This window comes from Artemia sp. Qi Xiang Cuo, chromosome 14 (assembly GCF_049724085.1).
Source record: "Artemia sp. Qi Xiang Cuo chromosome 14, ASM4972408v1, whole genome shotgun sequence".
NCBI lineage: Eukaryota > Metazoa > Arthropoda > Branchiopoda > Anostraca > Artemiidae > Artemia > Artemia sp. Qi Xiang Cuo.
The window spans coordinates 61544053-61571103 of NC_142807.1; the positions used below are offsets into that span (position 1 = coordinate 61544053).

At 34.4% G+C, this 27051-nt stretch overlaps 1 protein-coding gene across 1 annotated transcript in view; it reads right to left on the reverse strand.

The window, feature by feature from the left end:
* Positions 1-4852: 4852 nt before the first annotated feature.
* The window catches only part of LOC148944721 (beta-1,3-glucan-binding protein 1-like), a 30009-nt gene continuing 7810 nt past the window's right edge, over positions 4853-27051 (reverse strand). The window contains 4 exon segments of the mRNA XM_089100008.1: positions 4853-4998; positions 12048-12140; positions 12142-12153; positions 26359-26555. Coding sequence (XP_088956134.1) covers positions 4897-4998; positions 12048-12140; positions 12142-12153; positions 26359-26555 — 404 coding nt within the window. The 3' untranslated portion in view covers positions 4853-4896.

Genomic DNA, 27051 nt, shown 5'->3' on the forward strand with positions numbered 1-27051 from the left:
ATCAGTAACTTATTTCATTTTCATTTATAAAATTCTTAAGAGAACTTGAACTTTTTTAACTTCTATGAAAAATTTTGAACAGGATTTTAAATTTGACTCTTTGAGAAAGGTCGTAACTGAACTGAAGATAATTTAGAATTAAAGTGAAACTTTTCATCTTCATGGAAAATAATTACAATATTAGGATAACTTTTCCTATCTTCTACGGAAAAATTTAGAAGTGAACTTAAAATTTTTATGTCTTGGTGAACTTAAAACTGACGTGGAAGCTTTTTATTTTCTCTGGTGAAATTAGAATCTATAAGTAAATTATTTAATTTTAATTTATAAAATTCTGAAGAGAACTTGAACTTTTTTAACTTCTATGAAAAATTTTGAACAGGATTTTAAATTTGACTCTTTGAGAAAGGTCGGAACTGAACTGAAGATAATTTAGAATTAAAGTGAAACTTTTCATCTTCATGGAAAATAATTACAATATTAGGATAACTTTTCCTATCTTCTACGGAAAAATTTAGAAGTGAACTTAAAATTTCTTATGTCTTGGTGAACTTAAAACTGACGTGGAAGCTTTTTATTTTCTCTGGTGAAATTAGAATCGATCAGTAAATTATTTAATTTTCATTGATACAATTCTTAAGAGAACTTGAACATTTTTAACTTCTATGAAAAATTTGGAACATTATTTTAAATTTGTTCATCTGCTTGAGAAAGATCTGAACTGATGCTGAAAATTTTTATATTTATTTGGTAAAAATAGAAATGATCAATAACTCATTTCATTTTCATTGATAGAATTCAGAATTGAAGTTGAACTTTTCTTCTCCCGGGAAAATATTTAGAACAGAACTTTAAATTTGACTCTTTGAGAAAGGTCGGAACTGAATTGAAGATAATTTAGAATTAAAGTGAAACTTTTTATCTTCATGGTAAATAATCACAATCTTAGGATAACTTTTCCTATCTTCTACGGAAAAATTTAGAAGTGAACTTAAAATTTTTTATGTCTTGGTGAACTTAAAACTGACGTGGAAGCTTTTTATTTTCTCTGGGTAAAATAGAAATGATCAATAGCTCATTTAATTTTCATTTATAAAATTAAGAAGAGAAATTGAACATTATTATCTTCTATTAAAAATTTTTAACAGTATATTAAATTTTATAATATGCTTGAAAACAATCTGAACTGATGTGGAAAATTTTTATATTTATTTTGGGAAAATAGAAATGATCAATAACTCATTTCATTTTCATTGAGAAAATTCAGAATAGAATTTTAACTTGTTGTCGTCCGTGAAAATGTTTGGAACAGAAATTTAACTGTGAATCTTTGAGAAAGTTATGAACTTAATTGAAGATAATTTAGAATTAAAGTGAAACTTTTTATCTCAATGGACAATAATAATAATCATATAATAACTTTTCATATATTATAAAGAAAAATTTATACGTGAACTTTAAATTTTTTATGTATTGGTGAACTTAAAAATGAAGTGGAAGCTTTTTATTTTATCTGGTGAAATTAGAATTGATAAGTAACTTATTTCATTTTAATTGATAAAATTCAGAAGAGAACTTGAACTTTTATATCTTCTATGAAAAATTGAGCCTTCTAGTAGTATCTTTATCTCTAAAAATTCTTTTTCTTTCATCTATGAGCTTTTTAATAGATATTCTGAACGTTTTTCGTTCTATCATACCCTAAAATAATGAACACTTAACAAAATAATGCATAAAATATTTTTAATGAAATAATGAGATGTAGAATATTAATATAAAAATACGTTAAATACATTATTACACATTATTAGTAAACTTGCGCTTCACTTTCCGTCAATTCATCTTTATATTCATTGATGATATTGTCTGCTAATGTCCTTTTTATTCTGCCTGTGATTTCACTGTCTACTGTCACATTATTTTTACATAGATGACAGTTTTGGCATATTGACAAGATATGATTAATGACATTATTGCAGGATTATGCTTGTCTTCTCCTTCTTGTTCTCTTTAAAATGCTAATACCGGAAAGATGATGATAGGATTTATCAACAGGTAATGTGTTACCAGAAACTCTAGCAAAGAGTTGTCCCCGATCATCGACACTTATTTTTAAGTTCGCATTCTCTTTGAGCACTAATATCTCTGGTAATGTTACTCTTGCATATCCACCGTTTACACGATTGAAATTCTTGGGTACTCCAAAGAAATCTAACTTCTCACTGTCATGACAACGCATGCATACATTTCCAATAGTGTTACCGCTTGCACTCGTTTCATAGTTCAGGTATTTCTCCTTGTCTGCATTCAACACGACGATAATTTATTCATGTGCACATACTTTCGTCGAATAATTCATTTTCACTTGTTTACAGATATGAATTGTGTGTTTATCCTTCCACTGCGTAAAAAATACTGATTTAATGCATGCAATAAACTAGGTAGTGTCGATGACCTGCCATAGAGTACCAGTGGGAAAGCCACGTCGTGTCCATGAATAAGCACAGAGTACGATTGGTAGAGCCGTAAGCATATTTCATGCCATTTTAAGATACGTAAAAAAGTTAAAAAAATTCCATGTTAAAAAATTCAAGAAAGTATTTACGAATTGGGGAGGGGACTCTTTGAGGTTGGAAAATGGGTTTAGGAATGACATTATGAATGGAACTTGTTCATAAAATATATAATAAAGCAATAAAAATTTTTTTTAAAAATGGGTGCGGGGACTCTTGGGGGGGCGGGGGGAGGGTGTTGGGGGGACCCTGGGGGGCCAGATGGCCCTTTGGGAGCCCGGGGGACCTTTGAGGACCAGGGGAGGGCCTTGGGGGGTCTGAGGAGGGCGTTTGGGGGATTACATTTCGAAATTTTTACTTTTTAGTTTACTTTTTTTGCGGCGCACCCCTGCGGCGCATCCCTGCGGCGCCTCCCTGTGGCGCATCCCCTGCAGCGGTTCCCCCGACCCGCGGCGAATCCCCCCTGCGGCGCATCCCCATGTGGCGCTTTCCTGGCCCGCGGCGCTTCTCGGGCCCGGGGGACCTTTGCGGACCAGGGGAGGGCCTGGGGGGGTCTGTGGCGGGCGTTGGGGGGGCTGGGGCTCTTTGGGAGCTTGGGGGACCTTTGAGTACTGGGGGCTTCCTTCGGGGTTGGGGTAGGGGGATTGGAGCCCTTTGGGGTTGGGGTAGAGGACCTCACAACACTGTTCAAATGGAACTTGTGTATTATAACGACCACAGAGTTTCACCATTAAATTCTCTTCTAAAATCTCTTCAAAAATTATATTTTATAATGTCTCTAACTGTTTCGTCGAAATAATTCCATCACCTGTCTAAAACAGTTTCGCCAAAATTATCCCTAAACGTAATTCAGCGTGTTCCTTTTGTTTTTGGCATCTCTGCACTAATGCATTTCAAATTAATAAGAAACCTGATTCCCGCGCTAAAACAATTCATCGCTAAGATGTTTCTTGGAGAATTGTTTCCATGGCGTTTGGTTATTAATATCCTTTGGAGTTCGATCAAAAGAGTTGTTTCCTAGGCAAAGACATTAATGACTTGGATCTATTCCTGGTGAATCGTTTCTATGAGAAAATTTTTAAAGTCTGACAGATGATGTCATTGGTTGATTGATCTGTCAAGAAAGGGGAATTAATTTGTTGTTTCTAAGGGGAATTATTGATTCACGATAGGTGAATTGAGGTCGACAGCACAGGTGTTCCAAATTCCTGGACGGCATAACATTCGCCTCGAGCAACAACAACAAATACTATTTCTGGATCATAACATTCGCTGAGAGCGTGCACTTACAACAACAACAACAACATTGACCTTGACATTTGCCTCGGAAACAACAACAAATAATATTTCTGGATCATAACATTCGCTGAGAGCGTGCACTTACAACAACAACCACAACCTTGACCTTGACATTTGCCTCGGAAACAACAACAAATACTATTTCTGGATCATAACATTCGCTGAGAGCGTGCCAAAAACACACCTGGAGAAAGAGATCATTGAGAAAGAGGTCATTGACCCTGTCCTCATTAAACTATGTAAAAAAAAATTATAGGTGGCAGCACGGGTGCGTGACACGAGTTATTATGGCACCTCTACTCATACATGGCATACATGTATAATGCACAGAGTTACTCTATTTAGTTTCAATAAGTTACTGGCTTTAGTGTTGGGGAGAAGGAGGGGCAGCGATTCCTACTGAAAATTTTGTGCTTCTACCCTGATTAGACTAGCCCTGAATACTTCATATTTCAAGCGATTTTGAAACTTTGATGACTTCCAACTGCTGCTTCTAGGGGAAGGGAGATGGGTATTGTGATTCATAAAGAGAATTGTCTGTATTTTTTTTAATATCTATATTTCTACTTCAATTGTATATGATACCAGTTTAATCAAGCCATGATCCTCTCGGTGGGTAAATATGCAAAATTGTGTTTTACGTGGCCAAAGATCCGGGGGATGATTTCACCTTCAAAAAATTTCATAAAAGTGCAAATTATCTAGAAAATGTAAGAACTGATTAAGAATTTTTAATATTTAGATTTTGGTGAATGTATGGGCTAGGAGACCATCCTCTCCCTGGTATACGTACCTGCATCCACTGGTACCCTATATAAATAAAGGTATTATCATACAATCGGCTTGATTAGGTAAATATTTGTTTCCTAAGGTTATTGTAAGCAAGCTGTAAAACTGACAAACGATACATTTTTTTTGGAAACTGGAATTATCAGCTATTCTTCCTATTCTAGATCCCATAATTTTGTTTTTAAATCTGACGAGGGTTTGAAGTAATTCTAAATTACGGGTAGTATAATCTGCAATTAATCATAAACCAGTGCCTTTAACTAAAATCTATTTTTAAATGAAACAAAATACTGAACTAGAGGGCATATACTCTAACGTAGTCAACTTTCAGAGCTGCTTCCTCGCCTACCCATGTTGATTCCCAGCTGCCACGTGCGTTCCAAAAGTCCAGAAGGGCCTGCAAACAAAAGATATCTACAAATCACTGATATACTAGTTTATGATTAATGTTCCCTCTGAAACATTCAATTTTGCGCAAAGCCTACCGCTGTAGCTTGCAACTAAAAGATAAAGTCCCTACATTCTTCGTTTCATTAAATAAAAAAACAAGTTTTTTCAAATCAAAGTAAGGAGCATCATTTAAACTTAAAACGAACAGAAATTATCAACATACGTATATTAAGGGGGTTGCCCCCTCCTCAACACCTCACTCTTTACGCTAAAGTTTTTTGATACTTTTAAACAGCTGCTTATTGTTATAATTAAACGGCCTGTGTGTTTCAGTACTAATCATTAAATAATTGGTAAAAAATTAAAATTTTAGCGTAAAGAGCAAGGTGTTGAGGAGGGGGTAACCCACTTTATATGCGCAGGGTAATAATTTCCGTTCGTTTAAAGTTTTAATGTTGCTCCTTACTTTCAGTTTAAAAAAAACTTGTTTTTTCTTATTTCATTTCTGATCGTTTTTTAAATAATGCCAGGGAATCTGGCCCCAACTCCACGGAGAAATCCACTCCCCATGGTAATATCCTCTAGACAATTCAATCCCGGTCATTATTTACCCCAGACAGTTACTCTTAACCACTCTGCGCATAAAATTGAGACAGAAAAGGAGAAAGCAAGGCATGTAAAGATAATTTTGTATAAGAACTCTGGCAAATTTTCCCAGTGTATAATTTCCCCTAACAAGTTCACTCCCTGGAAACTTCCCTCCCAACAGAAAATTGCCCCGTGGAAAAACCCCCAGCTGAAATTCCCCCCCCCCATCCAAAAATTTATGCCTCAAACCCAAACACAAATACCCTGCGCCTACAATGGGCAAATTTTGATAACTTAAAGACCTTTCCCCTGGGGCTTTGGAGGGGGGAGGGGGTCATGTTATACCCAAAGGCATAATTTTTGGGCCTTTCAACTAGGATGAACTAAATGGCTATCTCAAAATTTTGATCGGACGATTTTGAGAAAAAAGGGCGTTGGAGGGGGCCTAGATGCTCTCCAATTTTTTTTCATATAAAAAGGTTGCTAGAACTTTTAATTTCCTTTCGAATGAGCTCTCTCCTGGTATTTTCAAACCGCTGAGTCGATAAGATCACCCCTGGGAAAAAAACAAATAAACACGCATCCCTGATCTTTCTTCTGGCAAAAATAAAAATTACACATTTTTGCGGATAGGAGCTTAAAAACTATACAGTAGGGTCTCTAATACGGAGAATCTGATAGTGTAATTTTCATTGGGATCACTTTTTCAAAAATCAGGAAAATGTTCTAATGCTCCTTACTTACAGTTGGTTACCACGAACTGTTTGATTGAAAACAGACATTTGTTCGGCGGAAATCTTTTAACGAATATTTACAACCAATTTCAAGTTCGAAAATAGTAAATTTGCTTACTAGATTTCTTTGGAAAAAGCAAACGTAAAATTGACTTCGTTGAGTTCGACATTTATTCTCCTTGCATTTCTACTGCACTGAGAAGCCAGAATCTACTTTTTATAAATTTCTTATAATCGTAATCCTTTACTAAGGGGTTTAGGGGTTTTCTCCCCCGATGACTTCCCCCTCTCCGAGGAAATACCCCCTGAAAATTCCCTCCGCGATAAATTCCCCCGGATAATACCATTCCCCCTCATATTCCGCCTGGGTAATTCCGGATGTTCATTAAAACTGAAATTGAAAGTCTTACTGACATGTTTAAGTCAGAGGCAATCCTATAGTGTTGCCTATAGCAAAAAGCCAGAGGGGTTCAATGTACTAATATTTATCTTTTTTTTTCTCAGAGGCACTTAATATAGAAGGGGTGGTCTTTTAAACTTCGGGGGATGCTCATTCGATTGCAAATCAAAAGTTCTAGCGCTTTTAAAGATTCAAAGTGGTTGGAGGTAAACAAGATACCCACCACACTGTTCTTTCCTAAAACGCATCCAATCAAAATTTTGAGATAGCCATTTTGTTCAAAATGGTCTAAAGTTCAGAAGACCATGCCTCCGGGTTTGGCAACCCCCTTTTATCTCCCGGTGAAAGATCTATAAGCTATACAAGTTGCCCATTGTCAAGATAAAGGTTTTTTATGGGAAGGGTGAATTGACAATTAGCTATCAGTGTGAGTGGACTGAACCTGAACCTAGGGGACTTGGATGACGACAACCATTTCAGGAATAAAATTGATTTCTAGGATTTTTTAATTTTACAAAATTGTATCAACTATAGTTGCAAAAATATAAATTTTTTGCTCATCCGCACGAAAATTTTGAAGTATGTGTGGAAAATTTTGCCAAATCAGTCTTAAATCACAAAACCTTTTTGTTGTCTAAATTCTCAAAGTTTCGCTATTTTCAACACATATTTTTATTACTCAACGTTCAGGAAAGGTCTGATTCATATAAGAAAAAAAGGTTTCCAAGCACAAAGCAAAAATAGATTTTGTGTCGGCTCTCCATCAAAGCAGGTAATTAACTTTTTTCAAACAAAACAATAATCAACTACGAGGGTAGAAAATATCACAGAATGAAAACAACAAGATAAGCAAAGTGATAAAAAACCATTATAGTATGTAGACAGTGAGAGTCAGCGTTTAACCCCCCCCCCGCCCGGGAAAATACTTACCCGTGGAAAAATCTAGCCCCAAAAATATCCCTTGCGGTTGGTTAGTCAACAATCACTTTCAGCTTATAAAAACAGACTAAAAATGCCTGGGAATTATAAAACAATTTCTACCTCCATCCTCCTGTCGTCTCTCCCTTAAAACTTGTTCTGTATTTATCTGAAGGCTCAATGAGAGCTGGGATGTTTTCGCATTAAAATTCGCCCTTAGAGGTATCTCCCTCTCTCCCTAGCTACAAAACATTCAGATAACCCATGGCAGAAGTTCAAGTGCCTTTTTAAGTTTTGTAATTTGTCTATTGCTTAGAGATAGTATTTATTTATTGGGAACATTCGGAAATTTTTCATGTGGGAGTTTTCTGAAGGAAGGAGGGGTTTCTGGAGCATTTTCCATGAAAAGAAAATTGTTGCAAGGAGGGGGGCAAGACTTACGCATAAATTGCTCTTTTCCACTTTCCTTAGCACTTCTCAATTAAACTAAAAAATAACACAATTTAATTAAAATTTTCAAATTTTTAAAACCATATTTTTCGCGATGGACTCTTTATCCTACACGATGGCCTCCAGTCCAGTCTCGTCATTTTTTTCTGAGATTAATTAAAAAAGTTTTTCCAAAAACAAGTTTTTCAAAGAAAAGTAAAGAACTCCATTAAACCAAAAATGAGCAAAAATAAAATCAAATCCAAGCGTGAAACTACCACAAATCAGCATCGATAAATGAATGGAACCCAAAACGAACAGAAATTACAATAAATGAGCAGAAATTAACATGAGTATGGCTCAAAACCCCTATGCCTTCCTAAGACCAGAACATAATTCGTACATAATTTGTACGGAAAAAAAAATGTTTTTACTTTTATAAATTTAATAAAGCAAACAATATTAACATTTTGATTACTAAATATCATTATTAAACTGACAATGCACATTCATTTGTATTTTTTCAGTAAAGTGCAAATTATGTTCTGGCCTTCGGAAGGCATATTTGAGCCCTACTCATGTTAATTTCTGCTCGTTTAGAGTTTGACTCGGTTATTTATTGTAATTTCTGTACGTTTTGGGTTCCATTTATTTATCGATGCTGATTTGTGGTAGTTTCACGCTTGGTAGATTATTTGATTTTATTTTTGCTCATTTTTGGTTTAATGGAGTTCAAAACTTTTCTTTGAAAAACTTATTTTGTGGAAAAAGTTTTTCTTAATTAATTTCTGTTCATTTTATATTGACATAGTCTTTTCAGGGAAAACGAAAATAATTCTTAAATCTTTTCGTTTTTTTAAGACTTTATAGTTTGGCCTGCTATTTGTATGCTGCAGAAAAATTTTCAGCAATTTTTAACAACATGCACCCTTTAAAAAATGTGGACACAAATTGTAGTGTTTAATTTAGTTTCATACATCCTCTAGTTGACCTGAAATAGAAAACTTGATACCATTCGCAAAAAAGAAATCTGATTACTTTCTTTGATAGCTTGGATGCACTTACGCTATTTTGATTTGGTTAAATTTTAAGAGAAGAAGTAGCCCCAAAAATTTGAACATAATACTCTCAGTCGTTCTTGGGATACTGCTGAGATGCTTTATTGGGAATTAGCATTAACACTGTGAATTTTGATTTAATCTTAAGGCAACATTTAATTTTTAAACATAATGGGCAAATGGGAGGTTGGGCGGGGGAGGGGGACTAGTTTCCCTCCAATCACTTTCGACTATTATAAAGGGTATTATCCCTTTCTATTTTCAATCGAATGAGCCCTTTTCGAAGTTCCTAAGATAACTCCTTCGATACGAAGTGCCCTGTTCTAAACAAAAAAAGAAAAAAATAATAATACATTGTACCCACATCAAATCTTTACTATAAAAATCTCAAGCCTTCCCATCACTTTCCACTATTAAAAAGGGCACTAGTAGCCCTTTCAATTTCCAATCCAATGAGCCCTTTTTGATTTTCTACGACTACACTTTCTATAAACACCTTATATGCCCCCAGGGCATAAATTAAAACCCTTGCCCTGAGGGCTGTGAGGGGGTTGTCATCCTCAAAGACCTAATTTCCAGAACTTTCAACTACGGTAAACAAAATGGCTATGTCAAAAATTTTGATTGGATGTGTTTGGGAAAAGAGTGGGCATGAGAGGGGCGTTAGTTGCTCTCCAGTCAATTTCAACTATTAAAACAGCACTATCCCTTTCAATTTCCAATCGAAGGAGCCCTTTTGAAATTTCTACGACAATGCTTTCAATAAAAACCTTATATGCCCCCCAGAGCATAAATTAAAACCCTTGCCCTGAGGGCTGGGGGGGAGGGTCATCCTAAAAAACATAATTTCCAGAATTTTAACTACGTCAAGCGAAATGGCTGTCTCGAAATTTTGATTGGATGTGTTTGGGGAAATGGTGGGTGTGAAATGTGTGTTAGTTATCCTCCGATCAGTTTTGACTATTAAAAAGGGTCCAAGACCTTCTAGTTTCCAATTGAATGAGCCCTTTTTGAAGTTTCTACAACATCACTATCTATAATAACCTTATATAACCCCAGGGCATAACTTACAACCCTTGCCCCGAAGGCTCTGAGGGGGTTATCATCCTTAAAGACCTAATTTCTAAAACTTTTAACTACGCTGAATAAACTGGCTATCTAAAAATTTTGATTGGATGTGTTTGGGGAAAAATGGGCGTGAGAGGGAGGTTAGTTGCCCTCAAATCACTTTTGACTATTAAAAAGGGCACTAGCCCTTTTAATTTCCAATCCAATGAGCCCTTTTTCAAGTTTCTACGACAAAGCTTTCAATACAAACCTTATATGCCCCCAGGGCATAACTTACAATCCTTACCTTGAGGGCGGGGGGGGAGAGGCATTTTCTTAGATATAATTTCCGGACAGGTCAACTACTTTGAACAAAATGGCTATCTCAAAATTTTAGTTGGATGTGTTTGGATAAACGGTGGGCGTGGAAGGGATGCTAGTTGCCGTTCAATCACTTTCGACTATTAAAAAGGGCACTAGCCATTTCAATTTCAAATCAATCGAGCCCTTTTTGAAGTTTCTACGACAACACTTTCTATAAAAAACCTTATACGCCCCCAGGGCATAACTTACAACCCTTGTCCTGAGGGCTGTGGGAGGGTTTTCATCCTCAAATACCTAATTTCCCGGACTTTCAACTACGTTGAACAAAATGACTATCTCAAAATTTTGATTGGATGTTTTTGGGGAAAAGGTGGGCGTGAGAGGGGGGTTAGTTGCCCTCTAATCACTTTCGAATTTAAAAAGGGGACTAGCCCTTTAATTTCCAATCGAACGAGCCTATTTTGAAGTCCCTACGACAACGCTTTCTATAAGAACCTTATATACCCCCATGGCATAACTTACAACCCTTGCCCTGAGGGATGTGGGAGAGTGTCCTCCTCAAAAACATAATTTCTATCTGGAAATCAACTACGCTGAACAAAATGGCTGTCTCAAAATTTTGATTGGATGTGTTTGGGGACACGGTGGGCGTGGAAGGAGTGTTAGTTGCTTTCCAATCACTTTTGACTATTAAAAAGTGCACAAGCCACTCCAATTTCCAATTGAATGAGCCCTTTTCGAAGTTTCTACGACAACTCCTTTGATACGACGTGCCCTGGTCTAAGACCAAGAAACCAAAAAAATAATTTACTTAGGCAGCGCTATTGCGCTGCCTATGATTAACAAATGAGATATAACCCCAGTAGGTTTTACAAAACTATACACTTCCCTCTCTTTCGAGTTGAACTATGAACATTCTGCCTTAAAATAACTAATTCTCATAAAAATTTCTCCTTTTTATGAGAATTGTTTTATTGCAGCTCACACAGCGAATCACAAATCAAATGCATCACAAAGTGAAGAGCTGCAAATGTATCTGGGAGGGTCTTCTGAATGTTTTTCATATTAACTGTCCTATTAATGTCTTATGTTAATGTCCTGTTAATTGTTAATTCCTTCAAATATATTTTAAATTAGGTTTTTTAACCTACAGGTGGGAAAGCATTAGGATATGTCATACTTTTTATATGCCTTGGATCAGACACTTTTCTTAAAAATCATCATTTTAGCCTGAATTGGTATAAATCCACCGTTTCACACGTACACACCGTTTACCGTTTCACACCGTTTCACACGTACACACGTACCGTTTCACACCGTATACACGTACTGTAAGCCCCTTTCTTCTCCAATAAAAGACTTTGGGACATAAAATGTGGATAATTCTTTTTAAACTTCATATTCACGCATATACGATAATAGGTTGCACTAGCTCAACTGTTTCAATCTAAATTCAAACCAATATAATTCAACAATACTTCCTTCTTCAACCCCTTCGCTTACAGCACCGGTTCATATTAGCAATATTCACAGCAGTATATTGAACAATCTAACTTACCTGTGGTGATTGGTTAGACCAAGGTTTAGGTGGTCCTGAATTGACTGCTTCGTCAGGGAAGAAAGAATTAGTCCCACCAACAGCAAGATTCAGTAATGAAGTAGAACTGAAAAATATTACATAATATCTGTTAAATTTTCCTCAAATATGAGGGAAAGAAAAAGAATAGTTGTGAGAAAAAGTGAGGGAAAGAAAAAGAATAGTCATCAATACTCTTTTTCTAAGAGAAGGATAATCTACCTGTAATGCTATTCATTGGCTATTGGCCAACAATTTTTTTTGGCGATGATCGATGATATAACCTGTCGACGGGTGGTCTAATAAAAATGACACATTCAAAATCTAGAAAATAATATCTAAGTATGCTATAAACTTTAGACAACTTAAAAAACAAATAAAAACTATTCTAATTGGAGCCCTCCAAATAGTAATATTCTAGCTTTCAACAGAAGAAAAATAATTTAAAACACCATTTTTTAATTGAATATCTCTTCCAATTTTCTACTGAAATAGCATGAAATGGCTATTAGTCAGTAAATAATGTATTTAAAATTTTCTTACCATGATCAGTGGTTTTACCAGAAGACAGTGGTGGGACAAACCCTCAAAGACAAACAAACTATACCTATTTATTTTTTATACTTTGTAAATATAATCAAACAGTTCGTGATAATGAACTGTAAGTAAGGAGCAATCCGGCTTAATAGTAACCAAAATTATAAAAAACAAAATTTTTGCAGCAATAGTTTATCAAAAGAATTGGATTCTTATGCTAATTTAAAATATTTATGTTTTATTAGGTGCAGCCTTATCCGTCAAAAGCTCCGACCCTGAGAAAATTTCCCTGACTTTCGAAAAAAGATTAAAACGCCCCTTAAAAGCGATAGAATCGTAATGAAAATCACACCATCAGATTCGGCGTATCAGAAAACCCCATAGTAGAGGTTTCAAGCTCGTATCTACAAAAATGTGGTATTTTTTGCCAGAAGAAAGTTCACGGATGCGTGTTTCTTTGTTTTTTCTTTGTTTTTATTTTTCCAGGGGTAACCGTATCGATCCAGTGGTCGTATAATATCGGGAAAGGACTCATTTCAACTGAAATTAAAAGTTTTACTGCCCTTTTTATATGATCAAAAATTGGAAGGCAACTAGGCCCCTTTCCACGCCTCTTTTTTCTCAAAATTGTTTTATCAAAATTTTGAGATAGCCGTTCCGTTCGGCATAATTGAGAGAACAAAAAACTATGTCTTTTGAGATAACATGACCCCCCACAGCTTCTGGGAAAATGCCTGTAAGTTAAAAAAATTGCCCATTGTTTACGTGTAGTATTTGTTATTGGGAAGCATGCATACATCTTTCAGGTAGGGAAGGGAGCATTTTCTGCTGGTAAGATTTTCCACGCGGATAATTTTCCGTGGAGAGGGAAGTTTCCAGGGGTGAATTTTTCAGAGGAAATTTCACACTGTGAGAATTTGCAGAATTCCTAAACGAAATTCTTCTTATGTCTTGCATTCTCTTTGCCGACTGATATTAAGTTTTATTTTTCAGGTCAAGGTCAGGAGTTATTAAATTAAAAAAACAAGTTTTTTCAACTGAAAGTAAGGAGCAACATTATATCTTGTATAGAACAGAAATAGTTACGTATATGAGGGGTGTTGCCCCTCCTCAATATCTCGGTCTTTACGCTAAAGTTTCAATTATGTCCAAGTTCTGTAAGAACAACAACTGAAACACTATGTTCGATTATTTAGAAAAATAATAAGCTTTTTTAACATTACCAAAAAAAAACTTCTGCGTATTGGCTGATGTGAAACAGGCCCTTCCTAGTAATTTGAAGTATAAGAATAATCCGATTATAACATATAAATTTTCAAAAACGATAGGACAAATGATTTTTAATTATAATTTAATACTTAGGAATTTTGACACGGATAGTAATTGGAAACCTATTTATAAGTGTGACCAATTGTTATCGTTTGTTAATCCAACTTACGAACATATTATTACAGGTGATTTAACAATAATTAAGCAAATTGAATTGCAAAATATAATGAAAATGGGGGCTAAATTCCGTCTTTCAAATCATCTAAAACCCTCGAATCTGCTTAGGATTTTAAATAATAATCTAGACATATTTAATTATAAATGTTTCGAAAAAGAGAAAATAAATAAAATAAATTTCCTGAATTGGACTAGTTTAAATATTAATAACGTTAGAAATAAGATATAAAAGAGGACAAATATGAATGATAATAATATAGCTTTTTGTAACTCTAAGATAAAAAAAGCAATTGATAATATAAAGAGGTATTTTGTTATTGTACCCATTGATAAAGCGAATAATATTCTTTCAATAATTTGTCAGAATTTATATTGTGATATTTTAACAAAGTAGCTTAGTACAACAAATACATATAAGAAGGTTCAAGATGTTAATAATAGTCTATTGATTGGAATAGGATATATTTTTAAAAAAATTTAAGATGAAGGATGATGAGAAGAAAACACATGGCCCGTTTTTATTTTGGACTGCAAAACTTAATAAATATACCTCGACACCCCGCTAATGTGTGGAGGCAGAACGGTTCCGGGCTAGAATTGTGGATCCTAACTGGTCATGTATGTTAGGATACATCAAAAATAAGTTTGAGGCATATTGTTCGGGAATTAAAAAATTTTCTAAGTTTAATCCATACTGGAGTGTTAATAATTCGCTGCAAGTAATAGACTCTCTTGCTTTAGTTTCAACCAAAAGAGTGGACTCGTTTGATTTCACTACATTGTATACAAATTTACCCATTAATTTAGTATTTATAAATTTAAAAAAGATTATTAAGAAAGCTTTTCTTTTGTCTAATTTGCCGTTTTTAAAAATGGATGCGTATAATAAGAAGGCGGGATGGACTAATTATTTTAATAGTACAACTAGCTCAAGATGTTATAGCCTAGATATGATTTTTGATCTACTAGAATTTGTTCTATTTAATACTTATATAAAATTTAATGGCAATCAATATTATCAATGTAATGGAATTCCTATGTGGTGTAGCCTAATGCCAGTCCAGTTATAGCGGACCTATTTCTAAATTTTTTAGAATATGATTATATGACGGATAAAAAGAATCCAAGTAATATAAAGTATTTGCTCTCAAATAATAAAAGATATTTAGATGACCTTCTGGTGATAAATTGTTCAAATTTTTTAGAGATTTCAAGTAAAACATATCCACCAGAGTTAAAGCTGGAATCCAGTAATGGAAATGGCAAATATGACCATTTTATAGATTTAGAGATTAATGTGGTACCTAATAATACAATAAATTTTATAATATACAATAAAACAGAAGATTTTAATTTTGAAATAGTTAATTTTCCATTTCCAAAAAGTAATATTCATTTAAGTATAACATATTCATCGTATTTTTCCCAACTATTTAGATATGCAAGAATTTGTAAGAATTGCATCGATTTTAGAAATAGACGTATGTTACTTAGCAAGAAGCTAATCGTAAGTGGTTTTTTCGCCAATAAACTTGCTTGCAACTTTAAAAATCTTTGTTTTAAGGATAATCAGCTTTTGCAAAAGTATAATAAAGTTATCAAGATATCTTGAATGATATTCTACGGTGACTGGTTGATGGTACTGGTTTATCTTCCCGGTTGATGAGGGTTGGATTGCGACACTTGTGGTAAAGATTATGGTGGAATATTCAGAATTTAATTCTTAGAATTTGAGTGAAAGTGAAATTGTTCCGGGTGGAGGACTAGTGGTATTTATTTGTTTGTATTTAAATCGGTTGAAGTTCGGCTCTCAGTGTTATTTGAAGGTTGGTTAAGAATGTTGGAAAAAATTTTCTGAGGTATATATTTTTATTTTTTGGATGTTTTGGATTTTGTTTATGTTTATTCAATTGGTGGTACTATATAGGGGTATGCCAGATTATGGCATGGCGCGCTCAAGTGCCTGGGTAATGAAATTTAAGCGCCGAAACCCATTTAGGCAATGAGTTTTCATCTGACGAGCCCCAATATATGGTGATCACCTTGGGAATATAATGTTTTTGTAGATTTAAGGTGCTATAGCTTGGTTTTGGAACATAGACGTATGCTTATTGATGCTGATTTTGCTCTATTTTGGACTTGATTTTCGGACTGTCGGATTGGTTATACTGTTTTGTCCTTGGGAACTGGATGGATGAGTAGGGTCTAGACCTTGTTCAAGTACTCATTTATTTCAGTTACTAAAGTAGGAAGACAGTTTTTTTTTTTTTTTTTTTTTTTTTTTTTTTTTTTTTTTTTTTTGCCAGGTGATTACCGTAATACACTATATTAACTTCGAGAATAATTTAATATTTCATTATGTTGAAATATTGAATAATTCACTATCATAAGGATATAGATGGCACTAAATCGGTTTTTTTTACGGAACAAAGACATTGTAAAAATAGAAAAAACAGTATCTTGAAAGGAATTATAAATGAGCTTCTGAAACTGAACCGTAACAACAATAAAATTAAGGATACATTCCATGGGTCCGTTAAAAAAAATATATCAAAAGGATTCTGTGGCCGAAAATGGGGAAAAGGGTCTAATCTAAAAGTTTAACAGCAAATAAGAAAAAGAACTATCACTACAATAATTAAGGAAGTAATAAATGAACACAAGAACCTTAAATAAAAAAATGGTAAAATTCTACTTTAGTTACTTTTACCTATCTTGGAAAGGGGTAAGGTTAGGAAAATAAAACTTTCAGGGATGGGTCTACAGGCTAAAATATGTCCTGGGAAGGTATTTTGAAGTACTTATCTCCTCTCCTTCTTTCTCTAGAGGATCCTAAAATTTGACTACATGACAGGTCTATACCTATCGAAATTTTGACAAAAAAGCATTTTACCATAATTTTCAGTTATAAGATTCTTTTTTCCTGGCTTTAGTTCTGAAAATGCAATTCCTGCTATTTGAGTAGTATTTTAAGCATTATCAATGTTAATTTTTAAAATTTAGGAAATGTATTTGCATATCTTTAAAACTCTATAAATCAGGATTGAGCAAAGTTGTGAAGCTGAAAACAATTTTGTTGGACTTCATTTTAAGCAGAAGATCTATATTACAAGGTTTCACTTTTATAAGACACAGGTTTTTAAAGGTCATCAAAGGTCAGGACCCTCTAGAGGGAGGAGGAGTGGATGTAGGTACTTCAAAAGACCTTCCCGGGACATACTTGAGCCTGTAGGTCTATCCCTGACAGTTTCAATTTCCTAACCAAACTCCTTCCCAAGATAGCCAAAAGTAGCTAAAATAGAACTTTACCTAAAAAATTAATAGACATACTAATAAACCATATACATCATTTTGACAGTTCCTACGGGCTAAAAAAAAAATCATACGTTGATGACCAAAACTGGCTCGGTATGATAGACGAAAAATGAAAAACTGTTGAACTGTGCCCTTTTGTGGCTCATCTAGCACCCGGGGAAAAATGCTGATTAGCGCCCATCCCTTATCCCCCAAAGATTTTCAGGCCGAATTTAAACATAATTTTCATCTATTAAAAAATTATTTTTAACTTCTTTACTTAATAATACTTCATTTTTATTTTTTACTTTACAACTAAAATTATTCAATTATTATTAATTATTTTAATTTGATTATTATTATTAATTATTTTTCATTTCCTGATTAATTTTATTTTATAAATTGATTAATGTTTTATTAATTATTTTCATTTATTAACTGCGGCCTACTCTGTTTTTATAAAACTGAAATTCAAAAAATTACAAAATGATCATTAGTGTTAGATTATTGATTTGAAATTTTGCACTCCAAAAATTTCTGCACCCGGGGTAAGTTCCCCCCCTGCCCCCCTAATATAGCATCTGCCTAAAAAAAAAAAAAAAAAAAAAAAAAAAAAAAAAAAGTGTTTCGGCAAGGACTTCCGTCTTCAGTATTATCAGTAGAAACTAACTATCAGACCACTAAAATTGAAGACTACTTCTCTCTTTCGGTGTTTACTTGCTTTGTTTCTAGTTTATTCGCAGAACATTTTCTCGTTAAAATTTTATTTTCTACGATGATTCAGTTTTTCGTGTTTTCACTTTTGAAAAGGGATTACAGGTTAAAATACCTATAGGTTTGTATGAAGAGCATACAACTAATGTAAATTTGATATTACAAGCGTAAGTTATTTTGTCCTTTAAATGATTTGCTTTTCTGTATTTTCCTTACGTGCTATAATTTGTGGTGAGTGCGATAGCCATGAAAAGCTCCGACGAAATGCCTGAACTTGTATATTCTCCTGTTCTGAATTTTATTCAAAGCAATTTGCTAAGCGGAATTGAAGAGGATATTATTAAAAGACATGGTATGGAGTTTTTTGACGTGAATATAGTCAAAGAAGCTAAAAGTTTACTGTGGCAAATAAGTGCACCTGAATTGGATTGCCCAGTACGTGAGGGGAACAATGCACTTTCTAATCATTTTAGTGACATTATTTCTCTGTTAAGATCTCTTGACAGTAGTGACACTTTTGCACCTACGTTTGTGATAAAGCGACCTACAGAGGTGACATGTCTCCCTGCAAATGCTTATACTTCTTTACTCTCTAAGTTTAATGAGCTACAATGAGTGGTTGTTGAAATGTCAGGGAAACTTGACAATTATCAGTTGAATTTTCCTCAACTTCCGAAACCTACCCCAGCAATTGACACTCATACGACAGTTATTGTCTCTAAAGTGCCTTCAGATCTGTCTGATCCGATTAAACGCAAATCTCTTCTCGATCAAATAGCTGGGCATGAATTAGTTCGTAGTGTGAAACCTGTTAAAGACAGATGGTATGTCAATATCTATAAATCTGCAACTGAAGATTTTTGTACATCAGTTCAGAACTTTATTACCGGAGCAACAGTTAAAGTACGATCCAAGCGCTTTTCTGGGATTCTCAGAGGTTTCCCAGTTGATGTTGACCTTTCAGTTATTAAAAGACTGCAAGCTATAATAAGTGCAAATCGACTGGGCCAGACTATGTCTGTCAAGCTGGAATTTGAAGACTCCTTCACTCAGTCCGCTTATTTCAAAGAAAGAATTAAAGTGGGATATGATTTTTTTCGAATTCACGTATTTAATGAAATACCTAAATGCTGCTTCAAATGCCGATCATACGATCACTTTCAAAGTGCTTGCACCAGCAATGTCCCGAAATGTGCCAGATGTGCTGGGCCACATATTTCTACTAAGGATAGTCCTTGTAGTGTTGCTCCGAAGTGTGCTAGCTGTGGTAAAAATCATACTTCTTATAGCTTGTCCTGCCCTATATCTAAGGAAATAATGTCGCGCTCCCACTTTTTGCAATGACTTTGGAGTTTTCAATAATATCGTTTAATATTAATGGTACAAAGGATAAGGATTTCGTTATTGATGAGTTCTACTATGATTTTGATTTGGTTTGTTTACAGGAGCATCTTCTTACAGACTCTAGTATTAACGTTTTGCGTCGTAGCCTTCATCATGATGTGTTTTTTACAACTGCCAGAGCGACAAGAAGCCGACCATCCGGCGGACTAGCTTGTGTTTTTAAGCACAATCCTAATTTGGTTTCGCCGGTGATTTTTTACTCGGATTAGTTTTTTTTGGCTGTTTGTATGGGCACTATAGTTTTCATTAGTTCTTATATGCCTTATGATGACCGTTCCTCTAGATCGATGGCTAGATTTGCTAAAGCCTGTAACACGTTGAAGTTTCTAGTGGAAAAATTTCTTTCTATTTCTCTAGATTATATGATCATTGGTGACCTCAATACGGATATAAATTACTCATCAGTGAGATGTGATTTGTTGTTGGATTGCCTTCCATCTTATCATATTATACCCAAAACTATTCCGTATTCTTATATTCACCATTCAGGCAGTAAGAGCAATATTGATCACATTATTTGCTCACCTAGTATTATTACATCAATAGTGTTTGTACATGCTGAAGAACAAGACTTAGACCATCTCACTTACTCTTACGCTGAATTTAAACCCTACAAGTTTCTGCAAAGTACCCCAGTCTTCAAAATGGTTTGAAAAAAGTAATTGGAAGAAAGCTGATGTTCCTCTTTATGCGTTTACACTAACAAGGCTGCTGTCTGCTATACGAGTTCCCTATCATCTGCTTCAGAGCTCTATACACGGGACTTGCAAAAAGGACCTGGATTGCTATTATAATCAAATAATTAAATGTTTAAAAGATGCCGAGACAGTTGCAGTGCCGCTGCAACGTGTTAGACGTGGTACGCAAAAACCTATTTGGTCTTTAGATCCTAATTTAAAAACTTTGAAAAATAAAGCTAAGTTTTGGTTAAAAGTTTGGAATGAATGTGATAGACCGCCCTGTGGTATTGTTTCTGACCTTAAGCGTAAGACCCACAGGGAATATAAAAAATATCTTAAGTCTATGCGTTATCGTGGTATGGATTTTCCAGTGTCAAAGAGAGAATGGCGAAAAGTTATTAATTCTGAGTCGATTAGAAGTGATGTACCAAATAGTGATTGTCTTTCTGCATCTGCTAGGCATGACCATTACTCGTCTATTTTTTCTAATGTTAATTACCGTGTGCATTCTTTGTATTCTCATTCTCTTTCTGCTATTTTTAGTACCCTTCTATCTCAGCGTCTCTGTGTTCCTATTTCTCTTTCATCCGTAATTGAAGCAATTAAGAAACTTAAATCAGATAATGTTGATAATGATGGTATATCTAGATTTCACCTTTTATTAGATTGCTCCCCCTTATTAACCATATACACCTACTTCTCCAGATGTGTATTTGTACTTCTAGTGTACCGGAGAGTTTTTTGTGTGGTACTGTCTCTTCAATTTTAAAGAAGGGGAATTCTCCTTTTATTTGCTCTTCTTACCGACCTATTACTGTCTCTTGCACTTTTAGTAAAGTTCTTGAGCATGTTTTAATACCTTTTGTGACTAATAATATGCTTGAGAGAGATAACCAGTTTGGATTTAAGCCCGGAGTAGGTTGTCAACACGCACATCGTGTATTATCTTCTTTGCTCCTTGAAAATTCTTCCAAGAGAAAAAGTATATATCTTTGTACTTTAGATCTATCAAAAGCTTTTGATAGTGTATGTCATAGTCAGCTTTTTTCTGCTCTTCGCGGTTACGGTGTCAATCTATCGGTTATTTTGCTTCTTCGGTACTGGTACTCTAATTCTTTTCTTCGGCTGAAATCTCTGCCTGCATCTAATATTAAATTGAAAAGAGGTTTAAGGCAAGGTGGAGTTTTATCTCCGACCCTTTTTAATTTGTGTATTTCAGGAGTTCTGGCAAAGATTTCGGCTACCTATCTCTCCGGTTTTTCTGATGTTTCCTACCTGGCTTATGCTGATGATCTGCTTCTTATAAGCCGTACCAAAACTGATCTATCTAACATGGTTTCTCGCGTTGCTACTTCTTTTTCAGATATAGGTCTTTCTCTTAATGTAAATAAGTGTAAATTTTTTTCTTTTAATAATATTTCTAGTACTTCCCTTTGTTGTAGTGGCTTTACTATCCCTCTCGTAGATTCTCTTTGATGGCTCGGTATTTTTATTACTAATAGTCTTCCAAGTTTGCGCCAGCGCACAGTCTCAGATATTAATATGAAAATTAAATTAGGATATGCTAAGATTTTTGCCAATAGAGGTAAATATAATAAACTCGCTTTGGCCAAGCTCTGCTTAACTTTTTGTGAACATTCAATTCCTTTTGCTTCTGGAATTTTCCTCCTTCTGAAGAAAACTGAGTTAAAAAGAATCCGGATTAATTATTTTAGATTTTGTAAATTTTTGTTGTTTCTTCCACCTTGGACCAAAAACCGGGTAATTATTAATAAATTTCTTGTTCCTAATATTACTGAAAAACTGGAAGCACTACAAAGAAAACTTTCAAATACTGCTTGTATCCGTTTTTCTCCGCACCATCACCTTATCAGGTTTTTTCAGTCCTAAGTTATTTTTCTTTTATTTGTTTAGTTGTTTTTCTCTGTTTGGTCATTCTACAATTTAGATTTGTAAAGAGTGATTAAAAATCCAATAATTATAATATTAATGCCTGCTTATTAGATTTTGCAAGTTGTCAGTTTTTTTTTGTTTTTTTTTCCTCTTTTCCCCCTCCTTTCACGTTATTTTTTTTTTTTTTTTGGTGTGGTTTATTTTAAATTATTATTTTTTAAAATGTAATTTTGTAATTTTTGATTTATATATTGTCTTGTGTCGCATTTTTTGTGTTTTTCCCCGTGATACTCCACGTATTGTACCTCTGTATAGTGTGGGTTAAAAATAAATAATAATAATAATAATAATAATAATATAAACGGTCACCGTTGCCATGTTTTTTTAGACAGCTTATGAGCCTTATTTGGAAAACCAAAAAACGGGAGCTCTCCTAGTACCACCAATTCTAGTAGTGGCACTGCATAAATCTCAGAAGTTTAAAAGCTCTCTTTAAGGATATCAGTAGGGGAGAATAGGGTTTCTAAAAATACCAAATTTTTTAAGGTTCCCTCATAATTGTTTTAAGTTATAGTATAATTCACCTATTGCTTAATTTTACTTTCGGAATCGATTATTCAAGACAATGTCTTTCAAGAAGGCTTATAGCAAAAATCATACGAGAAATGAATAAAGTGTTTATTTAAAAATAAGGTGGGAAAAACTGCTCAGAGCAATATATCTAAAGAACTACAAATTTAAGTAATTTTGCGAAAAAAATAACTGTATTTTAACAACAAAAATGACAGTTTCGTGTTCCATATGAAACCGCTGGGTTCTAAAAGATTACTTAAGGCTTTACCTCACTTTCAGAAGTTATGTTCTATCAGATACATTCTGACCAGAATCCTTATTTTATTTATCTATATTTTTCTTTATTTTAACGTTTGTGAGCTTAATTTCGCTTTATTTTATACTTTTTCTTCGTTTTTGTTCCACTAGAGTGTTTTTATAAATGGTGGGAGAATAAATATGAAACAGTTCGTGGTAACGAATTGTAAGTAAGCAGCGACCCGCTCAATAGTAACCGAAACTCTAAAAAACTGAATTTCGATATCAATAAATACATCAAAGGAATCAAATTTTTATGCTGAATTCAAATATATAAGTTTCATCAACTTTAGTCTTATCCATCAGAAGTTACTTGCCTGAGAAAATTTGCCTGATTTTTGAAAAAAGTGGAAAACACCCCATAAAAGTCATAGAACTTTAATGAAGATCACACCATCATATTCAGCGTATCAGTGAACCCTACTGCAGAGGTTTCACGTTCATATCTACAAAAATGTGGATTTTTTTTTGCCAGATAAAAAAGATCACGGATGCGCGTTTATTTGTTTTTTGTTTGTTTTTGTTTTGTTTTTTCAGGGGTGATCGTATCAACCAAGTGGTCCTAAAATATCGCGGGAGGTATCATTTAAACGGCAATTAAAGATTCCCGTACCCTTTTTGAGTGACCGAATAAAACTGGAGGGCAACTAGGCCACCTCCCACGCTCATTTTTCCCGAAGTCACCCGATAAAAGACTTGAGAAATCCATTTTGTTCAGCATTGTCGAAAATACCCTAGCTGTGTCCCTAAGGATGACTGAATCTCCCACAGTCCCCGAGGGAAGGTCTGCAAGTTATGAACTTTGCCCAATGTTCACATATAGTATTGGTTATTGGGATAATGTAGTATCACTAAAATTTGACTCTGTCTCACAACTTCATTTTTTAAAACAATAAAAAAAAACTTTAGCGTAAAGAGCGAAGCGTTGAGGAGGGGACAACCCCTTTCATACACGAAATAATCTCTATTTGTTTTAAGCTTTACTGTAGCTCCTTATTTTCAATTAAAAAAACTTGTTTTTTTATTGAATCATCATCATAGATCAATTCTAGTAGAGTTTGTCAAGTTCGTGCTTTGGCTCACTGTGAACATATTCAAAGGGTTAATAAAAAGATAGATTTTAAATTTTGATAAAAAGATATTGCTTGAGCCTCAAGTCTAATTATGAAGTATTTTGGTTGAGTAATGAAGTTATCTTGAAGTAGTATATTCTCATTAAAGGTACCTACAGGGAAGTAAAGGGGTTTTACGCCCTTCCCCTAAATATTAAATCCACAAAAGGTACAGAATTAAACAAAACCAGAAAATCTATTACACTTTCCAGGTAAAAACAAACTTACCAGTTCGTACCATAGTTCCTCTCCCCCTGGAAAAATTATTTACGGAGCTTCATCTTGATAAAGTTTATGTAGGTATTCTTCGCCCTTCTTCACGCCCCCCCCCCACCTCAACTTCCAGCAATATGAGTTAGCGGCGTAAACAGGTTTTATTTCGTATAATCCCAATAATAAATTTTAAGTTATTTTTGTGATGCGTTCCAAAGAACTGAAAATTCATTTCTCAATCCTTCATTGACCTAATCTACATCAGCCAATACTCCAAATAAAACTTGAAAAAACAAATTTTTGATACCAAAATTAGAAAAATTTGGTTCCTGAAAGAAGTGAATGAAATGTTTCAAAATTTAGTTTCGTCTGCAGGATGAGACTGCTTATCATATTTATTCACCTAACTACAAAAATCACACTGCTTCTTAGATTATAAAATTAGTCCTAAACGAAATAACACGAAAAAATAAGGGTTTTTTTTTATCCAAGACAGTAACAGAGTAAACTAATATATACGAATAAATAGGCTTTAGCATCAACAGCTGTCTTCAGCAGAAAGAGAAAACCTAAATAAAAACGATAAAATAGTTTACAATATTGATGTACTATGTACAGTGTATAATTTTTGTTTTTTTAATTATGCAATCGCCGTGCTCACCCCCTATTAAATTGTTGGACAGCATTCGTCAGTAAAAAAAAAAAAAAAAAAAAAAATGGAATCCAAAAAAAACTTTTAAAAAATTAGTGAAAAATGCACAATTTATGATTCAACTAAAGGTATTTGTATGATATACCCCCTGCAGCTCAAGTTGTTTATGCATTGACGCACTGTAAACCAAGGCCGTACCCAGATGGTGGGGGGGGGTTTACCCCCCCCCCCGAAATGATTGTCTGACTCGTAAAAACGTAAAAAAAATTGTTATTAACAATTTTTGTATGCGTTTTTTGTTGTTTTTTGTGAAAAGCCCCCCCCCCCCCGAATTTTTTCTAAAAAAAAATCATGGGTACGACCTTGCTGTAAACTTAATTCCTTGGCTAGTTGCTTTCAACTTGGTGTAGAGAAAAGACATAGAGAAGTGACAGAATAGATGTAGAATACATAAGTTGGGCTATATATTTGCACATTAGGCGGGGGGTGGGGGTAAAGAATTTGGGCAGTGTGAAGTCAGAAAACAATTCTTACATCATAATATTGGAATAGTTTTAGCTAACACACTTTGCATGCAGACCCGCTATACTTTACCCCCCCCCTAATACGCAAATATATAGCCACAATTTGTAAAGTACCCAACTAAACATGTAACTAAATAAAAAGAGCCATAACATTAATTATCCAATAACTTCTGCCCATTTCTGTTATTTATGTGGCAGAAATAATTTTGGAGACCACACTGCCTTTCCATGACGATAAAATAAAAGTCCAAAATAGGGATAAAATCCTTTTTAATAGACAGTGTATAATAAATTTCACAAAAAATACCAGTAAAACAGTTTTACTACTGATGACGGTCACTGTATATGTGACCGAAATATCTGGTATTTTTTGTGAAATTTATTATACATTGTCTATTAAAAATGATTTTATCCCTATTTTGGACTTTTATTTTATGTGGCAGAAATATAGTGAATACAATGAATAAAAGGGAGTCAGTAAATCTTGTAGTGAGGGGAAGGAGTCCCTCACTCCCTCTTAAATTTAATAGTATCAAATAATATGTAATAGTCGAAATTTTGAGTTTGACATAGCTTTTTACATGGGTGGTGCACCTCAGAAAATTATATTTTAAGGCTCTTGTTACACTTTGTTGGAGTCTTTCTTAAATGTATTCTTTTTCTATCTTAGCTCGAATATCTGATTTTCATCTCTAATTTTTCATTGCTCTTGTTTTTTTTTATTATTCATTGCCTTTCGCGCACGCTCTTTATGCTCTTCACACGCATGTTTTTTTTCGCTTAGTTCTTGTACCTCTTTCTTATTAATATGCTGTTTCTCATTTACAATTCAGTTTTCAGTAAAATAAAATCCTAATATAATTAATGATGTAAGATACGTAAAATATATAATATAAATGCACAAGTGTACAAAAATATATGTAAAATGAAATGTAAAATAAATACTGTAATTACCTCTTGATCAAATGGTGCCAATTTAGTTGCACCCACCCATGGATTATCTTGGCCAGCAGGGAAAGCTCCATATTCCCAGAAACCATTCGCTGGTGGTTCAACTCTTCCGGTTTCAACGCTATCTATTGTTAAACTTATATAATCTGAAATCAGGGAGAAAGAATATAGACGGTACCTTCTTGTGGTGGCGCAATGGGCTTGATCTCAGCTTGGTAATACGGAACCCGGAAATCGAACCGAACTGTAGAAACACACTGCAAAACCGACGCAAGGACCTTAGTAGTTAAGAAGCATCCTTAATACAATAGAATATATATACATCTAGATAAGGATATTAAGCGCACCAACGATGGTAAGTTTCTACAAATAGGATGCTGAAAAACTCTTTCAAAGATTTTGTCACTATATTTTCAACTTAAATGTTTTTTAGAACTAAATTTTGTTTAGGACACCTCGCCCTGTTTGTTTCCCGTTCTCTATCCAGATAGTACAGCCGCACTCTCAGGTGGTTTGGACACCTCCTACTTATGCCGACGACAACCCCAGCCAGAATGATTTATGATTTTGACCCAAAAGCTCATGGCTGGTCCCGCCCGAGTTGCAGACCCCGGACCCGGTGGAAGGATAGTCTCAATAAATTCCTGGAGATGGCCAACATTGCTGTCGACGAGACCCTAATCTTAGCACCAAACC